The 19629-nt window shown below is 40.8% G+C and overlaps 1 protein-coding gene across 1 annotated transcript in view; it reads left to right on the forward strand.

The window, feature by feature from the left end:
- The window catches only part of LOC137522769 (uncharacterized), a 73999-nt gene that overhangs the window by 11687 nt on the left and 42683 nt on the right, over positions 1-19629 (forward strand). Inside the window, exons 3-8 of the mRNA XM_068242830.1 lie at positions 547-696; positions 4127-4357; positions 9555-9758; positions 10854-11009; positions 12090-12224; positions 14405-14584. Of these exons, the coding sequence (XP_068098931.1) occupies positions 547-696; positions 4127-4357; positions 9555-9758; positions 10854-11009; positions 12090-12224; positions 14405-14584 (1056 nt within the window). The remainder of the gene's footprint in view (positions 1-546; positions 697-4126; positions 4358-9554; positions 9759-10853; positions 11010-12089; positions 12225-14404; positions 14585-19629) is intronic.

Raw genomic sequence — 19629 nt, forward strand, 5'->3', positions numbered from 1 at the left:
GGTTGTGCACACTAACACCAGCCTCTGTTGCCCCATGGTGTGCCTCCATGTCCCCCCTGCGCGCCGCTATCCCCTCCGCAGTGCTAGCGACACACAGCGTGTCGCCAGCACAATGCTTACCTATGCCTGTCTGTTAGCGCCGCTCCCCAGCCTCCTCCGTATCAGCGCTACCCGCCCGCGTCCCTTCCCTCCCGCTGATTGGAGGGAAGGGGCGCGGGCGGGTAGCGCCGATACAGAGGATGCGGGGGAGCGGCGCTAACAGACAGGCATAGGTAAACATTGTGCTGGCGACACGCTGTGTGTCGCTAGCACTGCGGAGGGGATAGCGGCGCGCAGGGGGGACATGGAGGCACACCATGGGGCAACAGAGGCTGGTGTTAGTGTGCACAACCAGCCTCTGTGTCCCACTAACATAATTAAATCCCACCTCGGGTTCTCTTTAAATAAATGTTTTGATCAGCTGAGTTTATTCCTCAAATAAGCTAGTGCAACAAATTTAAGGTTTCAATTGTGATGGAGGCTAATTTTAACTTTTGTTGTTGCCAGGGAATGTCTTCAGCAGAAGCTGCATTATTTACCAACACTAAGGATTCCCAGAGTCTGTTTTTATGGAATATAGCTGCAAAGTTTGTCAGACAAGAGCTGCTGATTCAGATTCACACATATAATATACTGGATACCTATTTGGAGATTCAGGTAAAAGCATTCTATAGATTTGGATAAAAAAAAAACTGAATCACAGTCTTAAAGTGAACCTGAACCAAGTAAAACTATTTAAAATAAACACAGGATGCACCTGCAAATTAATATTACATATGGTACTTACCTCGCCGTCAGTTCCTCTCAGAAGCTCACCATTTTCTTTTTACAACAATTCCTTCTAATTCTGACAAGATTTTGTCAGAACTGAAATATATCAGTTGCTGTCAGTTATACATAAGTCGCTGTCAGTTATAACTGAAAGGACAACTGGTGAGCAAGGTAATGTCCATGTTTCCCTTTGGCTCATGTGGATGATGTAACAGTTTAACAGTGTGCTGGCCCGGAAGCTGTTATGGGGTAATGGTCATTTTCAAAATGGAAGACAGAGAATTCCATTTATTACAGTGGACAAACAGGATGCAGAAAGTGATTGAGAAGTAGTCTACATGGGAGGTAAGTATGACCTGTGTATGTTTATTTTGACTTTTAATTTTCTGTACATTTTTGTTTTAAACAGTTATATGTCTCCACCTCCTACAATCATACACTTAGCACACAGACACACAGACAAAGCAAATGGGATTCCTCATGTATTTGTGCGTATTCTATAAACTTTCCAATACATTTTTTAGATCACAGATTTTAAATATTCTTTTTCAATATTGTATACAAAATCACATTTTCATGTACAGTTTTCTTTCCCATTTTGGATGGAGGGAGGAATACTACTTTTTCAATAATAGTATTTATTGAAATGTTTTGATATAACAAGTCATAAAATCCATCCAAAGTAAAGGTATTGTACCAATAAGGCTGTACAGAGATATACTTTTCCATATAATTTATACAAAGCCTTAACATTTGCAAAGTTAAACCTTTACCTTATGGAGATGAAAGAATAAAACACTATATACAACTATGTCTGATCATAGAATATTGGAAACTTATTTCCATTTTTTTCTTCTTCTACAGAACAGTAAGAAATACCTAATTAACCCGTAAACTGTAATAGGAGATTCTTCCCGGAGGGAGGAATAGTTAAAACTTCTGTCATCTTTATGTTGACCTCTGTGTACCAAGAGAATGCTCTCCATTAGTGATACAAACAAAAGAAAATTCCAGACTGAGAGTACATTTCTTCTTCACTGTATCTACAACGTAAAGCGGATCTGAACTCAGAACGTCCTCTCTGCTCTAAAAGATACAGCAGCATAATAACCTTCAAACAAAAATACATTTCTTAGTTACAGCTGATACAAATCCTAAAATAAATCTGCTCTGTTTCTACTTCCTGATTCATGGAAGCAGACATATTGTTTACAGCCTGTACTTTCAAATGAGCTTATCTGCCATCTCTGCCTAGGCAGTCATGTGACACAGGGGAGAGATCAAATATAACTTGTGATTAGACACAAATGAGGGGGAATTAGACAGGCTAAACTCTCTAAATACATACAGGGTGCATTTCTCTGTTTTCCTTCTATCCAGTGTGAGTTCCAATATAAGCTGGACATAGACTTTAGTTGAAGTATGACAGTAAGTATGACATGTAAAAAAATAGACCACTGAAGGATCTTTGCTCCATAGCAAGAAAATGTAGCATGCATATTATGTGAGTTATAGACTTCTGGCTGAAGGGATATTTTATTTACAAAAGCAAGAAGTTTTAAATCAGGATGATACCATTTATTGGCTAACTAAAAATGAATAAGAATAAGCAAGCTTTCAGCCTTGCAGCCTTCGCCGGGCTTACAGGATGTAAGCCAGACGAAGGCTGCAAGGCCGAAAGCTTGCTTATTCTTATTCATTTTTAGTTAGCCAATAAATGGTATCATCCTGATTTAAATCTTCTTGCTTTTACTGGTGGCTAACACGGTACAATACCCTACTGCTACTACCTATTTACAAAAGTAACTCTTTATTTAGGCCCCGTTCACACTGCACGCGTTTCCAGCCGCGTTTTGGAAACACGTGCAGGTGGCCGACACGCACGACATCAGACATTGCATAGAGTGCAATGTCTGATGTTCACACTGCATGCGTTCCGGACCTGTGCGGTCCGGGAACGCATGCTGCACGCATTTTTTGTAAAAACGCATGGCTGTCCCATTCACTTTTCAGTGATGGGATCAGCCACGCAACGCATACGAACGCGGATGGCGTGCGTTCGTACGCGTTGCGGTCCGCATGCGTTGCGGTCTGCGTTCTGCAGTCTGAACAGGGCCTAAGAGTGAAGTCTCAGTTTTGATGAAGGTAGAAACAAGTCTGAAGTCAGGTATATTTCATGGGAAACATATTATTACTTCTTCACCCAACTGTTTAAATACAGCCACATGTCTAGACAATAATAGCAATAATACATTGTCTGTGTACAAGGCTTCCCAAAGTCTCATCTGCCTATGGGATCCATGCCCAAACCAACAGTAGCATTGTTATGGATAGGCAGCGGCAGCGCCAGGCAATGTTTTCGGTACTTACAGCGGTTACATAATGCATGAATCAGGAAACCCCCGTTACTTAGGTAGTGCACATGATAACATGGTACCGTGTCGTGGCAATCTGTGTGTCACCTAGAAACACAGGTTGTGCTAATTGTGCAACATGAACTACATTACTGCTGTAAGCAGTGGCATAGCAATGGGGGTTGCAGAGGTAGCGACCGCATCGGGGCCCTTGAGCCAGAGGGGCCCCATGGGGCTTTTCCTCAACCAAAGTATTAGCTGTTTATTGTTCCTGTAATGGTAATAATCACTTCTATAGATGCTTTGAATAATAGTAAGCATTAACAAACTGTTCCCCATCTCCTTCTTGCACCTCTGACACAGTGGCTGTCCTTACCAAACACCAAAGAAAATGCTCACTGACAGACAGCACTCTGCCACTTATGTAGTCTGCAGACTGCTTGTCAGCCAATAGGAAGTGCAAATACATTACACGTAGTCTGCAATACTTAATTAAGCAGAGGCTGTGCAATACAGCCAATCGTTGGAGAGGGCTTCAGTAACATATAGACAAAGGCTATATGCCAGCAGGGGGCACCAACATGCAGGAATCTCCCTCTCATCCGCCCCCCTCCTAACTAACCTGTATAAGGAGCTACAAATGAAATATATATATGCAAACGCTAGTGCACATGACAGGCCGGGGCCCCGAGCACTGCCACTACTACAGTGGCTGTCCTTGGCAGGTTTTGTTGCGCAGTATCAAGTGTTACATATAGAGTACTTGGGGGGGCCCAATGTAAAACTCGCACCGGGGCCCATAGCTCCATAGCTACACCTCTGGCTGCAAGTAAAAGCAAATCTAAGTAAGCAAATAATGACTTGTGTTTTATGAATTTTAGTAGAAAGTAAATGTTATCCTGGTTTAAAATCATAGGCAAACATGTCAATTATTAGGATGTATTAATGTTGTAAATACGCAGATTGGCAATTGTGTAGAAGAAGTACAGAAGATCTTATCCACATCTCAGTGGAAGTCTTATGGTGGAAAACCAGCTGCAGAAGATGCTGCAGACTTACTGGAAAAACAATACTTGGATAGACTGATATCTTTATTGAAGAAGACATCCTGCAATGAGAAACAGAGTCAGCTGCCACTTGATGAAGTACAGCATCAACTGAAGGAGGATCACTGTGCATTAACTGAAAAAATGGTAATGTATATTTACTCTTCTAATTTCATCTGTATCCTTCTTATTCTGCATACTTCTTTCTCCCCATCTGTGGCCTTCTTTCTTTGCTCTGTGCTTCTATCATCTGACATCATAATCTTCTTAATGCTTCTTTTTTCCCTTCATTTTAATCTGTGAACTGCTTTCTTCTTCTTTGCATTTTCCATTCTATTCTTCTGCTTTCTTCTCTGATTTTTCTATTCTTCTACTTTTTTCTTCTAATATATTAATTGCAGCGCCATCCCACACCACTGCCTGCAACTACCCAACTCTATCAGGAACCCCATTAGTGGACATCTGCACTGAGCTTCCTTATTGGTTACTTAGGCTATCCATCTCAATTAAAGGGTACCTTAGCGCAACTTAAAGTGAACCTCCGGACTAAAAATCTACTCAGCAGAGTTTAAAAGGCTTGGTGTCTCTTTACCAGTTTCACAGCATCAGAACTTTGTTTTTCTTACCAAAGCATAATTTTTAGCTGAATTTTTAGCTAAGCTCCACCCTTCAAAGAAAACTGCCCAGGCTTTTTTTCCCTGATGCTGTGCAAAGCATGATGGGATTTCCTATGTTGTTGTTCACGTTGCCTAGCAACTACGAGGGGTGATCAGCACACAGGACAGTTGGAACTGTGTCTCATGCTCCCTGTCACCTCCTTTCAACCAAAAATATGGCTGCCCTGATGAAATCAAACATTTGCCTGTTCTTTTAAAACAGGGTGGGTAAGAGATTATATTACCTATCTATTTTAATTAACATAACTAATTTAACTTAATGACAGTATGTTTGTTTAGGCTGAAGTTCCTCTTTAAAATAAAAATGAGGGGAGCAGGCATGTTTAGTGGGCTCTCCTCATGCCCATCACTCCCCCCGTTCTCCTCCGTCTCCCTCAGGTACAGCCTCTCAACAGTGAAACTGGAAAAGTATATTTTTGAATTTTCCTGCTGAACTCTTAATGGTTCACCTAAATGAAACAATAGCAAGCTCTGGCAGTATAGTAACATAAGCCACTGGTCACTTGCAGGGGATACAAATAAGATCATGGGTGTAGCTATAGGGGTAGCAGCCGCGGCACAGAGCTATATGAGGCCCCATCTGCTTAGTCACCCTCCACTTTATTCACCTGAAGAAGATAACAAAAAAGTAGCATAAAGAAAGACTTGAATAGCAACAGAACAGAAGAACAAAGAAGAAGATGACATTAGATGTCAGAAGTATACATGGGAATTTAAGTGGTACATACATGGTTAACCATAAAATCATAATAAAGAAAGAACAAAACACCAGGTTGGATGTAAAAATGGCCGTAGGCACTGTTTATTGCGGTTTAATTTAATTCAATAATTAATCTTTATTATAAAACTTTGATCATTAAATCGGAAATCATATAACCAAATAAAACTCCAAACAGTATAACCATAAATATTCCAAAATAAATATTCCAAAATACAGTCTTTAGACTAGTATTATACCAAGTAATCCAAGTCAAACTAGTCAACCCACAATCGTGGGCGACTTTAACCGCCAATAAAGTCAATCAGCCTACGACAGTTCCTGAACAAAAGGGAGGGCGGGTGGGTGCTCCCAGCTTGCCTGACTGGAAACTGAGGAGATACACAGAGTGTCAGAGATGTCTTGACAGGACCCCCTCTGTGATTGGCCGGACAAATCTTGGCTCCAAGTGACAGCTGCCAATCACAGAGAGCTCCTCTGGGCATCCGCACAGCAACTGCATTCCTCACAGGCTTCCTAGGGACAGCCCATCACCTGAAAGAGAAGAAAGGCACAGCCAGCATCAAACAGAAAAAACAATTTAACCCTATGAGTACCACTAATCCTGTCAGTAGTATATAACTATCCCTACCTGAGCACCATCATTAGCTATATATATATATCCTACCAGCAACTTGCTAACTAACATGTAAACCTATATGGAGACCCCCCTAACTGTCTGCCCACCAAATTCCCAAGAGGCCTGCGTTTTATACTGGCACTATGGCCTTCCAAAAGAATAATGAAGTATGCAGTTTAACAAAAAAAAGGGGGGGGGGCGCAAAAAAAGAAGTATACAGATGTAAAATGAAACAAACAATGTTTTTTTTTTAGATTTAATTAAATACTTACTTTTGCAAATTTACCTCTTTTACTTACCTTTTATGGACAATCTTTTAAACACATCCCTGCATTCTGTAAAAATATAGGCACAGGAATCTTGCCTGTTATTTAGCAGGTGATAGCTGACGACTGGCATCTACTGTAGTTAGTGAATTTTGAATGCCATCATGTGCCCTGCACTATGCATGCATGTGCCTGTTTCTTTCCTTCATAAAGGTGTAAATGCCTTTTAGTAATTTCTTCTTTCAAATTATGTAGTGTACAGTATTAGCTTCCTCTACTTGCCATACTAATTTACATACATTTTCTCTGGGTATAACTCTGCAACAAAAAATCATTTGGGCATTCTGCTGTCAACAAGGGTAACTTCTCATGATGTAATTTATTATTCTTAGGCTTCGATTCATAAAGCATTACTGCATGAAGAAATGCTGAAAAAAGCTGACTTTACAGATTACTTAGGAAAATGTCAATTCATAAAAGCTGTTATTGCATAAAAAGCTGAAATTCCCGAGCAGCGAGGTAAATTACCGACTTGTGTGGTAATTACCTCAACACATGTCAGTAAATGTCAATTCATAAAGATTAGAACACTCGGTAATGGCACGAAGAATACCGCCTGTTTTGAAGAGGTGATAAGCAGAAGCAGTGAGAACTCCCCCTAGGCAGCAGCAGCGAGAGCGGAACAAACAAGGCTTCCCCTGAATACTTTAGGCTGTGTGTTTAACCTTCTGGGTTCCTGTTTTTCAGATGTGTATTTGCTGGAGGTGAACATCACAAAACCTGGCATGTGTAAAGTTTTTTGAAGTTCTTCTAAGCTGTGGCAATTAAATAAATTGTTTAGAAAGACTAATAGACAGATTCAGAGCAGATTCAGCACAAGCAGAGGCAATATAACAAAACACGCACATCTACATTGAAGTTGGGATGCCTCTTTTATTGTAATGCTGTCTCTGCAAGGAGAACAGCAAATGTAACAACTCAGCCAGCCACTTCCCATGTTACCGACAGTTTAGTTCGGTAAATCATTGCATTTCTATCGCAGCTGTGAAAATGTTTATTAATTAGCACACAAAAGTCTAAAATACCGAATGCAGTATTTTCCCGAACAGATTTTTTTTACCGCACAGCCTTTTATAAATTGACTGCTTCTCCTATGCTCCCATATAACCCAAGTTTACTTCTGGGTCATATTAAATTTTAGTCTTACAATTTGCCTTGTTTTGTGGCAAAAAAAAAAAAGTTTCTGTAACTTGCTTTGTACAAATTATTTCCTACATATTAATATACTAGCTGGACGCCCGGCGTTGCCCGGGTATGTATTTGGCTAGTGTTGGCTCTGCCCACTTTTCCTAACCCTAACACACAATTACTTAATGACCAAGTATGTGAGCTTTGCGGTCTTTGGCATCAATAATTTGCAATAAAATAAATTTAATCTGATTGGATGTGGCTCCACCCCTTTTCTGAATTTGAACCCCAATCACCCAATGGCCAACTGTACCAGGTACAGGTGATTAACAGTGCAAGAATGGCAGCAATTAAATATTCCCCTTAAAAATCAATAGATGGATTTTGATTGGCTTTTATAGGCTCCACCCACTTTTCTGAATATTAATCCCAGTCACCCAGTGACCAACTGTGCAACGTTTGAGAACCCTACCATTAACAGTGTAAGAATGGCTGCAGTTTACATTTGCGCAATGAAATTTGTATTTTTCTCCACCCACTTATTTCCTAACATTGTTCAGGTATGTATTTGGCTGGCGTTGGCTCCGCCTACTATTTCTAACCCTAACACACAATTACTCAATAACCAAGTTTGTGAGCTTTGCGTTTTTTGGCATCAATAATTTGCATTGAGATTAAACAAATCTGATTGGCTGTTTGTGGCTCCACCCCTTTGTCTGAATTTGAACCCCAGTCACCCAATGACCAACTGTACCAGGTTTAAGGCTTGTGTCATTAACAGTGCAAGAATGGTAGCAATTACATATTCCCTCTTGAAAATCAATAGGTGAATTTTGATTGGCTTTTGTAGGCTCCACCCACTTCTCTGAATATTATTCCCAGTCACCCAGTGACCAATTGTGCAAAGTTTGAGAACCCTACCATTAAAAAAAGTAAGAATTGCTGCAGTTTACATTTTCTCAGTGAAATTTGCATTTGTCTCCGCCTACTGATGACCCGGCATTGCCCGATTATGTATTTTGCAGGTGCTGGCTGCGCCCACTTTTCCTAACCCTGACACACAATTAATCAATTACTCAATGACCAAGTTTGTGAGCTTTGCTGTCTTTGGCATCAATAACCGGCATTAAAATTAAACAACTCATATTGGCTGTTTGTGGCTCCACTCACTTTTATAAATTTAAACCCCAGTCACCCAATGATCAACTGTACCAGGTTTGAGGCTTGTGCCATTAACAGTGCAAGAATGGCAGCAATTAAATATTCCCCTGAAAATTAATAATTTGCATTGGAATATAATAAATCTAATTGGCTGTTTGTGGCTCCACCCCCTTTCTGAAATTGAACCCTAGTCACCCAATGATCAACTGTACCAGGTTTGAGGCTTGTGCCATTAACAGTCCAAGAATGGCAGCAAAGTAAATATTCCCTCTTGAAAATCAATAGGTTAATTTTGATTGGCTTTTATAGACTCCACCCACCTTTCTGAATATTAATCCCAGTCACCCAGTAACCAACTGTGCAAAGTTTGAGAACCCTACCATTAACAGTGTAAGAATGGCTGCAGTTTACATTTTCCAGTGAAATTTGTATTTGTCTCCCCCCCCCCCCTTTTTTTGGTTATGGGAATAAAAAGTATCCTATACTTTATTCCAGTTAATGTACTATGTGTGTGCCAAATTTCATTCAAATCCGTTCAGCCATTTTTGCGTGATCGAGTAACAAACATCCAAACATCCAAATATCCAAACATCCAAACATCCGAACTTTCCCATTTATTATATTAGTAGGATAATATTTTTATTTGTTTGCTTCATTTTATGGAGAAAGATTACTATTTAATAGATAAAATGTGAAATAACTGTCTGTCTTTTAGGTACAGGACAAATATACATCATTGCTGCAAGCGATGGCAAATTCTTCAGTTACCCCGTATAATACAGAATATGTAGTGTGTTTTGTGCTCTCGCAAAGGCACTTCCGACAGTCAGTTATGCTTCTCCAAGACATCTTCAAGGTCAGAAAGGAGGAGCAAGAGAAACTGCTGAAAAAATTAAGTCTGCATGATGACATCAACACTGTAAGTTCTTCCTTGCATATAAGTAAATGCCAGCTGTTTTTATTGGTTTTGCATAGCATAGGAAAATGTTTTCCTCTGTCTTGTATTAATGTTGTCTCGGTCCCAGTGCTTCTTGTCCCTGTCACAGTAGAGAAGCAGCAGAAAATTAGGTGAATGTGTGCACCAAATCCAAGTCTGTAATAACACCTCCTTCCCCCCCCCCCCGCCCCCAGGGGATACATACCTGGGAAGGGGGAAGCCTTTGGATCCTAATGACCCTTCCCCTGTCTTCTTCACCCTCCAGGATTCAGCGTTGGCAGCCCTTGAACACCGGCAAGGTAAATATTTACCATGGCTCAGGTGGAAATAGCTGAGGCGGATTGGGTCTGCTCTACTGTAGATAACCAATTTTATGTTAATTATCCTTGTTTCAGTATCAGAAATACTTCCTTTACCGATATATTGCTGTATATTGGTATTTGACCCTGCCCCCGCACCCCCGATGTTTAGCCTAGGCTCATTAGCACTCTGGTGGATGAGGTGGTGTTTCTGCTGACTTCGGAACGCACAACCAATAAAATGTTTATTTGTTGTGTGTTCCGAAGTTAGCAGAAACAAAACCTAATTTAGAGCATAAGGCTGCAAAACTAATTAGCCTAGGCAAAACTTCAGTGGGAGGTGCAGTGCTGCTTCTTGCCAGCAGTAATGATGGTGCCACCTATGATAAATTGAAGAATGTAAATCAGGGAAAGGAAAGATTTTCCCCATTATTTGTATTATTTCCCATGCACAAACAACAGTTGAACAAACATATTAAAGACAAGAAATACATGCACACAAAGGCACATTTCCATTTTACAAAATGAAGAATAGCAAAGATGAATACACTTATCAGAGAGAGGAAAGATTTTACAATGGGCAAACACTGACCAAATCATTTATAGATCAATAGTGTAATTTATAAGGAATTTGATTCATTAAGTAATATTCAGTAAAGTTCCTGTTTATGAAATGAACTGGAAAACAATGCAAAAGATTGACTACCTCCTATTTATGCATACATTCATAGATGGATCGCTGCATTTATTGCCATTATTATTATTTTATGTTTTTAAGATGCATTTTCAGGAAGATCTGCTTAATCTCTTCGACAACAAAACAGAAGCCAGATTTTTAGTTGCAGATTTGCAGCACGTCATAAAAAGGATACAGTTAAGAGCATGCCATGTAAAGGAACTTGCCAGTGGGATAAAGGAATATTGCTCTAACAAAGTGAGTATTTCATTTGGTTTTGAAAATATCACATTATTATTATTATTAGCAACTGTCAGCTAGTTTCTGACATTCCATATGAGAACATAGAGGAGGTACTTAAAAGGTTAGAACCTAATAATGGCGCCCATTAAAAAGGGCACCCTCATTCAATGCAAATGTTTCTCTTTTGGTGCCAAGTGTATAAAAAAGGCACCGCGTAAATATAAAACAACTATATTGCTTGTTATCTTTAACTTTCATTTCCATACCAAATTTATCAATTACAATAACTCATTTAAAAAAAACAAAAAAACTGTATAATAATTTCTAAAACTGTTCCCTATGCTTTCTCGGAAAAAAAATGTTTACATTTCAACTTTTTGCACCACAACGAGCAACTTTCGCTATTCTCACCTATGTTACAAATTATCGTTTTTCAACAAACTTAAGGTTAGGCACCAACTGGGGAGGGTTCTGTAAAGGGGGAGGTTAGGTTATAGTTAAATATCGTTAAGTATTAGGGATATTTTACTATATGAATGAAGTAGTACAATATCGATAAATTAAACAGTATTTTATCACTTTTACTGGTGCTCATTTTACTAAATGTAAAAGTAGAGGTTACAGTGGGAAATAGTAGAAAATCAGTATTAGAAACAATATTTTTATGGCATATCCTGGCACCCATTTTACTAAACGATGACTTTCGTTTATATATGGTGCCCTTTTTAACTCAAGCCTTTATTATATGCATACCCTGAAAGGTACTCATGATTGTATAATTCCTGATGCATGTAGCATTCACATAATTAGGTTTGTTGGTTTGTTTGTTTAAATTCATATTTATTTTTTTAATAAATGCACAACAAGCTGAGTTTATTGAAAAAAATACTAAAAAATAGCAAAATCAGAAATCATAAGAAAAAGAACTGTTGTTTGGCTATATGCACATGCAATTTCAGTTTGCTAAAACTGGAAATTAAGCTACAGAGTTTAATAGCAGTAATTTATTTAACTGCTATTTTTATGTCTAGCTGTGTGGGTCATTCTTGTGTTCTGTTATAAGACCAAACTTTAACTCCTATAGTAATCTGACAGGCCAATATCCTTGGATACATGGAGGAAGCTCAATGCCTGGAATATGAACTTCAGACCTTTACAGAACAGGAACTTAAAACTCTGAAGGAGAAACTTAAAGAATTATCTGAAAGTACTATGCTTAGTGACCACCAGGTAAGTGAATGCTATATTTATGCAGATCCACCTAAAACAGCTTGCATTTGTCAGGATCCTTGTCTGTTGTGCCAATATGTGATGGTAGAAATCCTGCTACAAGATTTTATTGAATCAGTCTCTTTTTAATAAAGACTACGCCAAATATAGTATTAGTAATTCTTGTTTCACTTGCCTAATTAGGTTTTCTTTGTCTTCTTGTCTGACTTGTCTAAAGTCCTACATTTCTTTAAATGTATTAATATAGGTTTGAAAGTGAGTTTCAAGCATCACTGTTAATATAGAAAAGGTCACTTATTTATGACTTTATTGCCATATTTTATCAAATAAGAACTGGTGACTCTAAGTACCAGCTTTTGCATGGTCATCCAACTGTTATCCAAAGTTCAGTGTTCTAACCTTACCCTGATGGTGGCTGGTGCCAAAGCCACAGCAAGATTGCTACTATGGCTTGGCTGTCACACCAAAATGCACAAAAAAGCAGAACTCTACTGGCTTGCAAATGTGCATATATTGCAGTAAACAGAAAAGGACCAAGTGTCCGCAAAATTATTATTATTATCTATAAAGCCCCAACATATTACACAGTGCCAGACAATAATACATACAATGGTACAAAGGATGACAGCTGTAACATAACAAGCTTCTACAACATAGGACAAAGTTATACAAGGCAAACGGTACAAGATACATGGTGATGCAATTTGGGGCTGGTTAGGTAGGTCCAGTAATTCAAGTATGAGGCGATCATAGCAATTGTGAGGTGGATATCTGGTGGCAGTGCAAGCAGGGTGGGGTAGAATGATCAGGAACTCAGTTTTGTCTAGGTTAGGCTAGCTGACATCCAGTAGGAAATAGCTGAGAAGCATAAGGAGATCTTGTCCATAGAGGTGGAGTAGACATCAAGGGTATGAAGGTAAATCTGAGTGTTATCGGCATAAAGGTGCTATCTGTAGCCCATGGAGGAGATGACTTTGCCAATAGAGGTAGTGTATTTTGAGGAAAGTGGCACACAACAGAGCCCTGGGGGACCCCGACTGAGAGAGAGCAGGGGTTGAGGAAAACTCATTGAAGGAGGTTGTGTAGGAGCAATTGGAGAGGTAGGAGGAGATCAAAGCCAATGTGATGCTATGGATGCCCAAGGACTGTAGGGATTGGAGGAGAGGATGGTTTTTAGCAGGGGTGTCGAACTCAATCATGTAAGAGGCCAAAATATAAAACATAGTTTACGCTGCGGGCCAAATTGTTTATTAAGATTTACCATTTATTGAAAGGTCTCAAACTAAGTTGTGCAACTATAGTGATTGTGGAGAGGGGGCTATGGGGGGTAGCTCCTCCCCCATCCGCAGAGCAGCACAGTGGAGCAGGTTAATAAGAACCTGCTCCAGTGCTGCTGTGGGTGTCCTCCGTTATTCCTGACAGCCACACGCTCTATGCTGCATACTCCCAGCTTCCAATGCATTTCACATGATTGGGAGCTGAAGGTATGCAGAATAGAGCTGGAGCTGCCAGGAAGAACACAAGAGCAGCATTGGAGCAGGGGAAAGGTGTGTGTCATTAACCAGCCACATGGGGGGTTAGGTTCCTATGCTAATCTTGCTGAGGGTCCCATGGGTTGTTGCTGCACCATGACTTAAACTAACAGTGCTTCAACCTGAAACACAGTCACTGGTGTGCTCCTTCAGATGAAAATTCAGTGTGCTGTTTTTCTGTTCTGTTTACAATGATGCCCATTTGAAGCTCTCGAGGGCCACATGACATAGCAAGGAAGGCAGCATTTGGCCCGCGGGCCTTGAGTTTGACACCTGTGGTCTACAGTAACAAATGCAGAGGAAAAGTCAAGGAGGAGCAGTACGTAGGAACTTCATTTGGCTCTGGCAAAAGTAAGGTCGTCGTCCAACATGTAGTGCTTCTCTGTTTGGTACAATATATGGATGTTTGCAAGCCGGTAGAGTGCCGCCTTTGTTAATTTTGGTTTTCATGGTCATCCCAAGTTATTGCATAATCTGAAAACGGCATGCCTGCCAAGCTGATTGTGAAACAACATAGAGCAATAGTTTTGTTTGCTAAACATATAACATTTTAGTTTTTTCAAATAATTGTTGTCTGACTTAAAAAATGTCACAGAGCTATTTTGAGATTAGGCATAAGGTCACCTCTATTTAAACTTTTTCTTGCAGTGTAAAGGCAGGACATCAGAACAGAATGGGGACATTACTTTGAATGACACAGATTCATTCAGGTATTCACAAGATAAAGAAGTGGAAGTAGAGCAGTCTCACAGAAAACAGATTGCAGAGGAACGTATGAAACTCCAGGACCAGCTTGAGCGCGGAGAACTGAGTGGATTGATGAAACAGGTCTGGCAGTGCTGGCTGTGCTATATAATGCAACATGTATTTTATAGCCATTAAGAATAGTGTTGATCGAACACCCAGTTATTCGGGCTCGGCCGGACATGGTCCAGATGAGCGGGATATTGGGCCGAACACTGAGCCTAATTGAAGTCAATGGGGACCCGAACATGCCTGCTTTAGTCCCCATTGACTTCAATTAGGATCGGTGTTTGGTCCAATATCCCGCACATCTGGACCATGTCCGGCCGAGCCGACCCGAGCCCGAATAACTGGGTGTTCGATCAACACTAATTAAGAATTGTAGGTTTTGTTTGTTTTTTTTAACTCAGCAAGTCATATTTATTGGAGAGATTGGCAGTTGAGATACACAGACATTCTCTGCTCGCAGGCAGGGTAGAAAAAAAGGGAAGGATAAACGGGTCATCATACAGAGTAAATTGTCCTGCAGCAGAAAAGTGATTCCAATATATGATCCTGCTGGACCGCTGAAGAGTAACAACAAAACAGAGTAACACATAGAATTACCATGTTTAAAACTAAAGGGAAAGGGAAGGAAGAAAATAAGGAAGAAAAATATGATAAAAAAAGAGAAAGAAAAGAGGAGTACCCTAGGCCCCGCCAGGCCAACTATATCAGAGAGGAGAGAACTAAGGAGAGAATCTGTGTCTACTGCCTTAGCAGGAAAACGCTCAAATATGCATTATACGAGTCCAGGGGTCCCAGATAAAGTGGTATTTGGCAATAGCTCCACGTCTTTGGTATATGGCTTCATGATATGGAAGGATATTCTTTACTGCTGTGATCCATTCTGTAATTAATGGCACAAGGGGAAGAATCCAGTGTTTGGTTAGGATTCTACGGGCAATTTGCATAACATATATGATCAATTGGGTGGTGTACTTGTTGTAGGTATTGGGAGGAATGATGTTAAGTAGGCAAATCTTGGGGTCAAGAGCCACAGAGCAGCCCATCTTATCATGAAGAAATTTCGTTATTTGTTGCCAATACAAATTTACCTCGGGGCAGGACCACATCATGTGATAAAAAGAACCTGTATCCAAAGCACATTTTGGGCAGAGAGGGGAGTAACCTGGTTTAAATGTAGATATACGCACCGGGGTTAAGTATGCTCTGTGCAGTACATAAAGGGCAAGCAACCTATCAGGTACATGAGGGGATACCTTAGGAATATTATCGAGGGCATCTTCCCAGTCCTCGTCTGTTAATTCTCCAACCTCCAGTTCCCATGTGGATTTCTTAAGATAGGCCCTACGAGTGGAAACCTCCATCATTATAATGTTGTAAATTGTGGATATCAACTGAGTTGATGAAGTACCACTAACTATAGATAGAATTCGTGAGTCTGAGAAACCAGTCGGCAAGGTTGAGAATTGGGCCTTAATTGCATGAGTGAGTTGTAGGTAGGCAAATCTCATATGAGAGGGTAAGTTATATTGAGTAGAAAGTTGCTCATATGGAATAAGGTGGCATGAGTCTATGATTTGGTGGAGGTATAGAATACCCTGATTAATCCAGAGTCTGGCATTTGGCAATTTATGTAGTTCAGGAAGACTACGGTTTTCCCATAGCGGAGTGTATTTAAGGGGATGCTCGAGGCGTAGGTATTTGTGGGCTGTATCCCATGCTTTTAAAGTTTGGAGAAGTGTAATCGGATAGCCTTTAGTATGGTAGGAGTTTTTGGCTCCTATAAGAATAATGGTAATGGGCTCAAGTTGTTGAAGTGCTGGGGAGTCTGACAGAAGCCCTACTAGCCTGTCTTTCTGGAGGGTAATGTCAAAGTATATATGGGAGAGCTGGACAGCCAAGTAATATACATGGCAGTTGGGTACTGCTAGACCACCAAGGTCTTTAGGACATTGTAGTGTTGTGAGTGGGAGACGGTGCCTACCCTTATTCCATATGAACTGTGTAAGAAGAGTATTTATTTTAGAAAAGAGCGAGAACGGGAGATACAGGGGAGCATTCCAAGAAATGTATAGAATACGAGGTAATAAAATCATTTTAAGGAGATTCGCTCTGCCGGCCACATTGATCGGTAATTTACACCATGCCTGAAGCTTAGATTGTACATATTGAATTAAAGGGGTCCAGTTAAGTGAAATAAATTCCTGAGGGTACCTGGAAATGCGTATACCAAGGTAAGTGATCTCCGATGCCCATTGAAGAGGAGTAGAGGCCTGAAGCAGGGATGGAGGGAAGATGTCCAAGGGAAGGATAGAGGACTTTGACCAATTGATGCGAAGGCCAGAATAAGAGCCAAAGTTTTCTATAACTTGTAAGGCACGTTGGAGTGAGTGACCAGGGTCAGACAAATATAATAGCATATCGTCTGCATACAGGCTGATTTTATCCACATTTTTTCCCCGGTGAAGACCATGAATTTCCTTGTCTTCTCTAATCAAAACTGCCAGGGGTTCAAGGGCCAGGTCAAAGAGGAGAGGGGAAAGAGGGCAGCCCTGCCTCGTGCCTCTAGCCAAAGGGAGGGCATCGGAGATCCAGCCATTTATTCGTATTCGAGCATAAGGGTCAGTGTATAAAAGCTGCACCCAATTTATGAATTTAGGGCCAAATTTAAATCTTTTGAGAACTATATTCAGGAAGTCCCATTCAATGGTGTCAAAAGCTTTAGCTGCGTCAAGGGATACCACCACTCTGGTCCCTACCGTGTCATGTAAGGACTGCATAGCCAGGTGTAGTCTGCGTATGTTAAGGGCTGTGGATCGGCCTGGGATAAAACCAGACTGATCGGTGTGGATCAGAGAGGTTATGACAGTGTTGAGTCTGAGGGCTAGGAGTTTTGCTAGGATTTTGACATCTACCTGGATAAGAGAAATGGGGCGATATGATTCGCATTGCAGCAAGTCTTTACCAGGTTTTGGGATCAGAGTTATGACCGCCTCGCGCATTGTGGGGGGGAAGGTTCCACTTTCTAAGGCTGAATCATATAGTTTTAGTAGTTTGGGTGCCAGGACTGTTGAGAAGGACTTAAAAAATTCTGCGGAAAAGGCCGTCCGAACCAGGGGCTTTAGATGATGGGAGAGCAGCAATTGCGCTTTCAATCTCTTTGACTGTAAGGGGGGCGTCTAGCAGGGCAACCTGGGGTTCTGTCAGGGTAGGGAGGGGTATTCTTCCTACGTACTCTGCAATTTGAGAAGGTGATTTAGATGTGGATTTAGTGTAGAGATCTGTGTAAAACTGAGTGAACCTATTTAAAATATCTGAGGGTGAGGTTAGTATGGCTCCATTGATGTCTGCAATGCGGACTATTATTGGAGGGGAGGTTTGCTCTTTGGATATTTTAGCTAAAAGAGACCCGCATTGTTCTCCTAGCTCATAAACCCTTTGCTTAGTAAAGAGAATTTTCCTATGTGCCTTTCCTATAAGGAATTGTTCATATGCATTTAGTTTAAGTTTATGATTTCTCTGGGAGTGCTCAGTTGGGTTGGAGGATACATCATTTATAGCTTGCTCTAGATCTTGGGAAAGTTTTTGTTCTATTTGAGCTGTCTCAATTTTAATGCGTTTGATTTCAGAGGTTAAATATCGTCTAACGAAGAGCTTAAAAGTTTCCCAAATTATCGGAAATGTGGTGGATTGCATCTGGGTTTCGAAAAAATGAGTAAAAGCAGTGGAAATTTGGACTGTTTCCTGAATTTTAGTGATCCAGAATGGGCTCAGTCTCCACATGGGAGATTGTTGCATAGAGTGCCATGAAAAGTGGGCTACGTAGGGGGAGTGGTCTGAGAGCAGGGATGGCAAAAAGTAGGCCTTAGTTAAACTAGAGATCAGACTTCTAGTGGAGAGTATATAGTCCAACCTAGAGTGGGTTTTATGTGAAGCAGAATAACATGACACAGCAGGGACCTCTGGGTAAAGGGTAGACCAAGTGTCAAAGATGGCGACATCTTGAAGTATTATGTGAAGTTTAGTATCTCTAACAGGAGTTTGTGACATGGCTGGCTGGGGGATTTTATCAAGTCTGGGAAAAAGAATGTAGTTAAAATCCCCGAGCCAGACTGAAGGCAGATGAGGGTGTTGAGCCACGTAGTCCAGGGCCACCTTAATAACCGAAAAGGAGAAGGGTGGCGGTATATAAAACACAAGTAGCAAAATTGGGGTGTTGTAAAGCAAACATCGCAGGAAGATGTACTGACCCTCGGGGTCTATAACATTACTAATAAATTGAAAATGAGTACGCTTGGATATAAGTAGGGAGACGCCTCTGGAATGAGATGAATGAGTTGAGTGATAGTCCCATCCTATCCAAAATCGGCGGAGGGCTTTGGGCAAATCTCCGTCCAGATGCGTCTCCTGCAGAGCAATAATGTCAACCGACTTCTTACGTAAAAATTCTAGGATGACCGTTCTTTTAACCTTATCTCTTAGACCCCTCACATTCCAGGTCAAAAAGGACACGGAGTCTTGTGGGGGGCGAGAGAGTGCACTCATCATACAGGCATATTAACACATTTTCTAGTAGTATGAGAAACGTAGACCAGATTAAAGGTGATAGTGGCCTGGCGGGGCAAGAGAAGGTAACAATAAAAATTAACAGCATATAACACCCAGCTCATGGCCCTAAACGTAGGGTCTGAGCATTTACCCATAGCACAAAACAGTTCAAAGTAGCTGCAATGAGGTAGGTTATCATGGAGTAACTCCACGAAGGTTATTGCAAACAAATGTTCTATGCATGTGGCAGCTACCTGAGGGTGCGACATCTGAGGAGCAGGTGTCACATATGGCCTTGCACGCTTCTACACACAGGGCAGGGGGAGTTATGACCATGCAAGGACTAGCAGGTTTAGTGAAGGGGGAGAAGTGTAGGTTTTGTTTTTGTTTTACTTTTTTCCCCCAAACATTAACCTGCTTAAAAATGTGCACGTTGTATACAAAAGGCGTCAGGTTCTTTTAGGGCTGGTTCAGACGGACGCTTGCAGAGCGTTTACTGCCAGCGTTCGGGGCTTGGCGTTAAACGCTCCCATTCAAGTGAATGGGAGCGTTTGTACCAAGCTTTTTGACGTGCG

Source organism: Hyperolius riggenbachi, chromosome 6 (assembly GCF_040937935.1).
Source record: "Hyperolius riggenbachi isolate aHypRig1 chromosome 6, aHypRig1.pri, whole genome shotgun sequence".
Lineage (NCBI taxonomy): Eukaryota > Metazoa > Chordata > Amphibia > Anura > Hyperoliidae > Hyperolius > Hyperolius riggenbachi.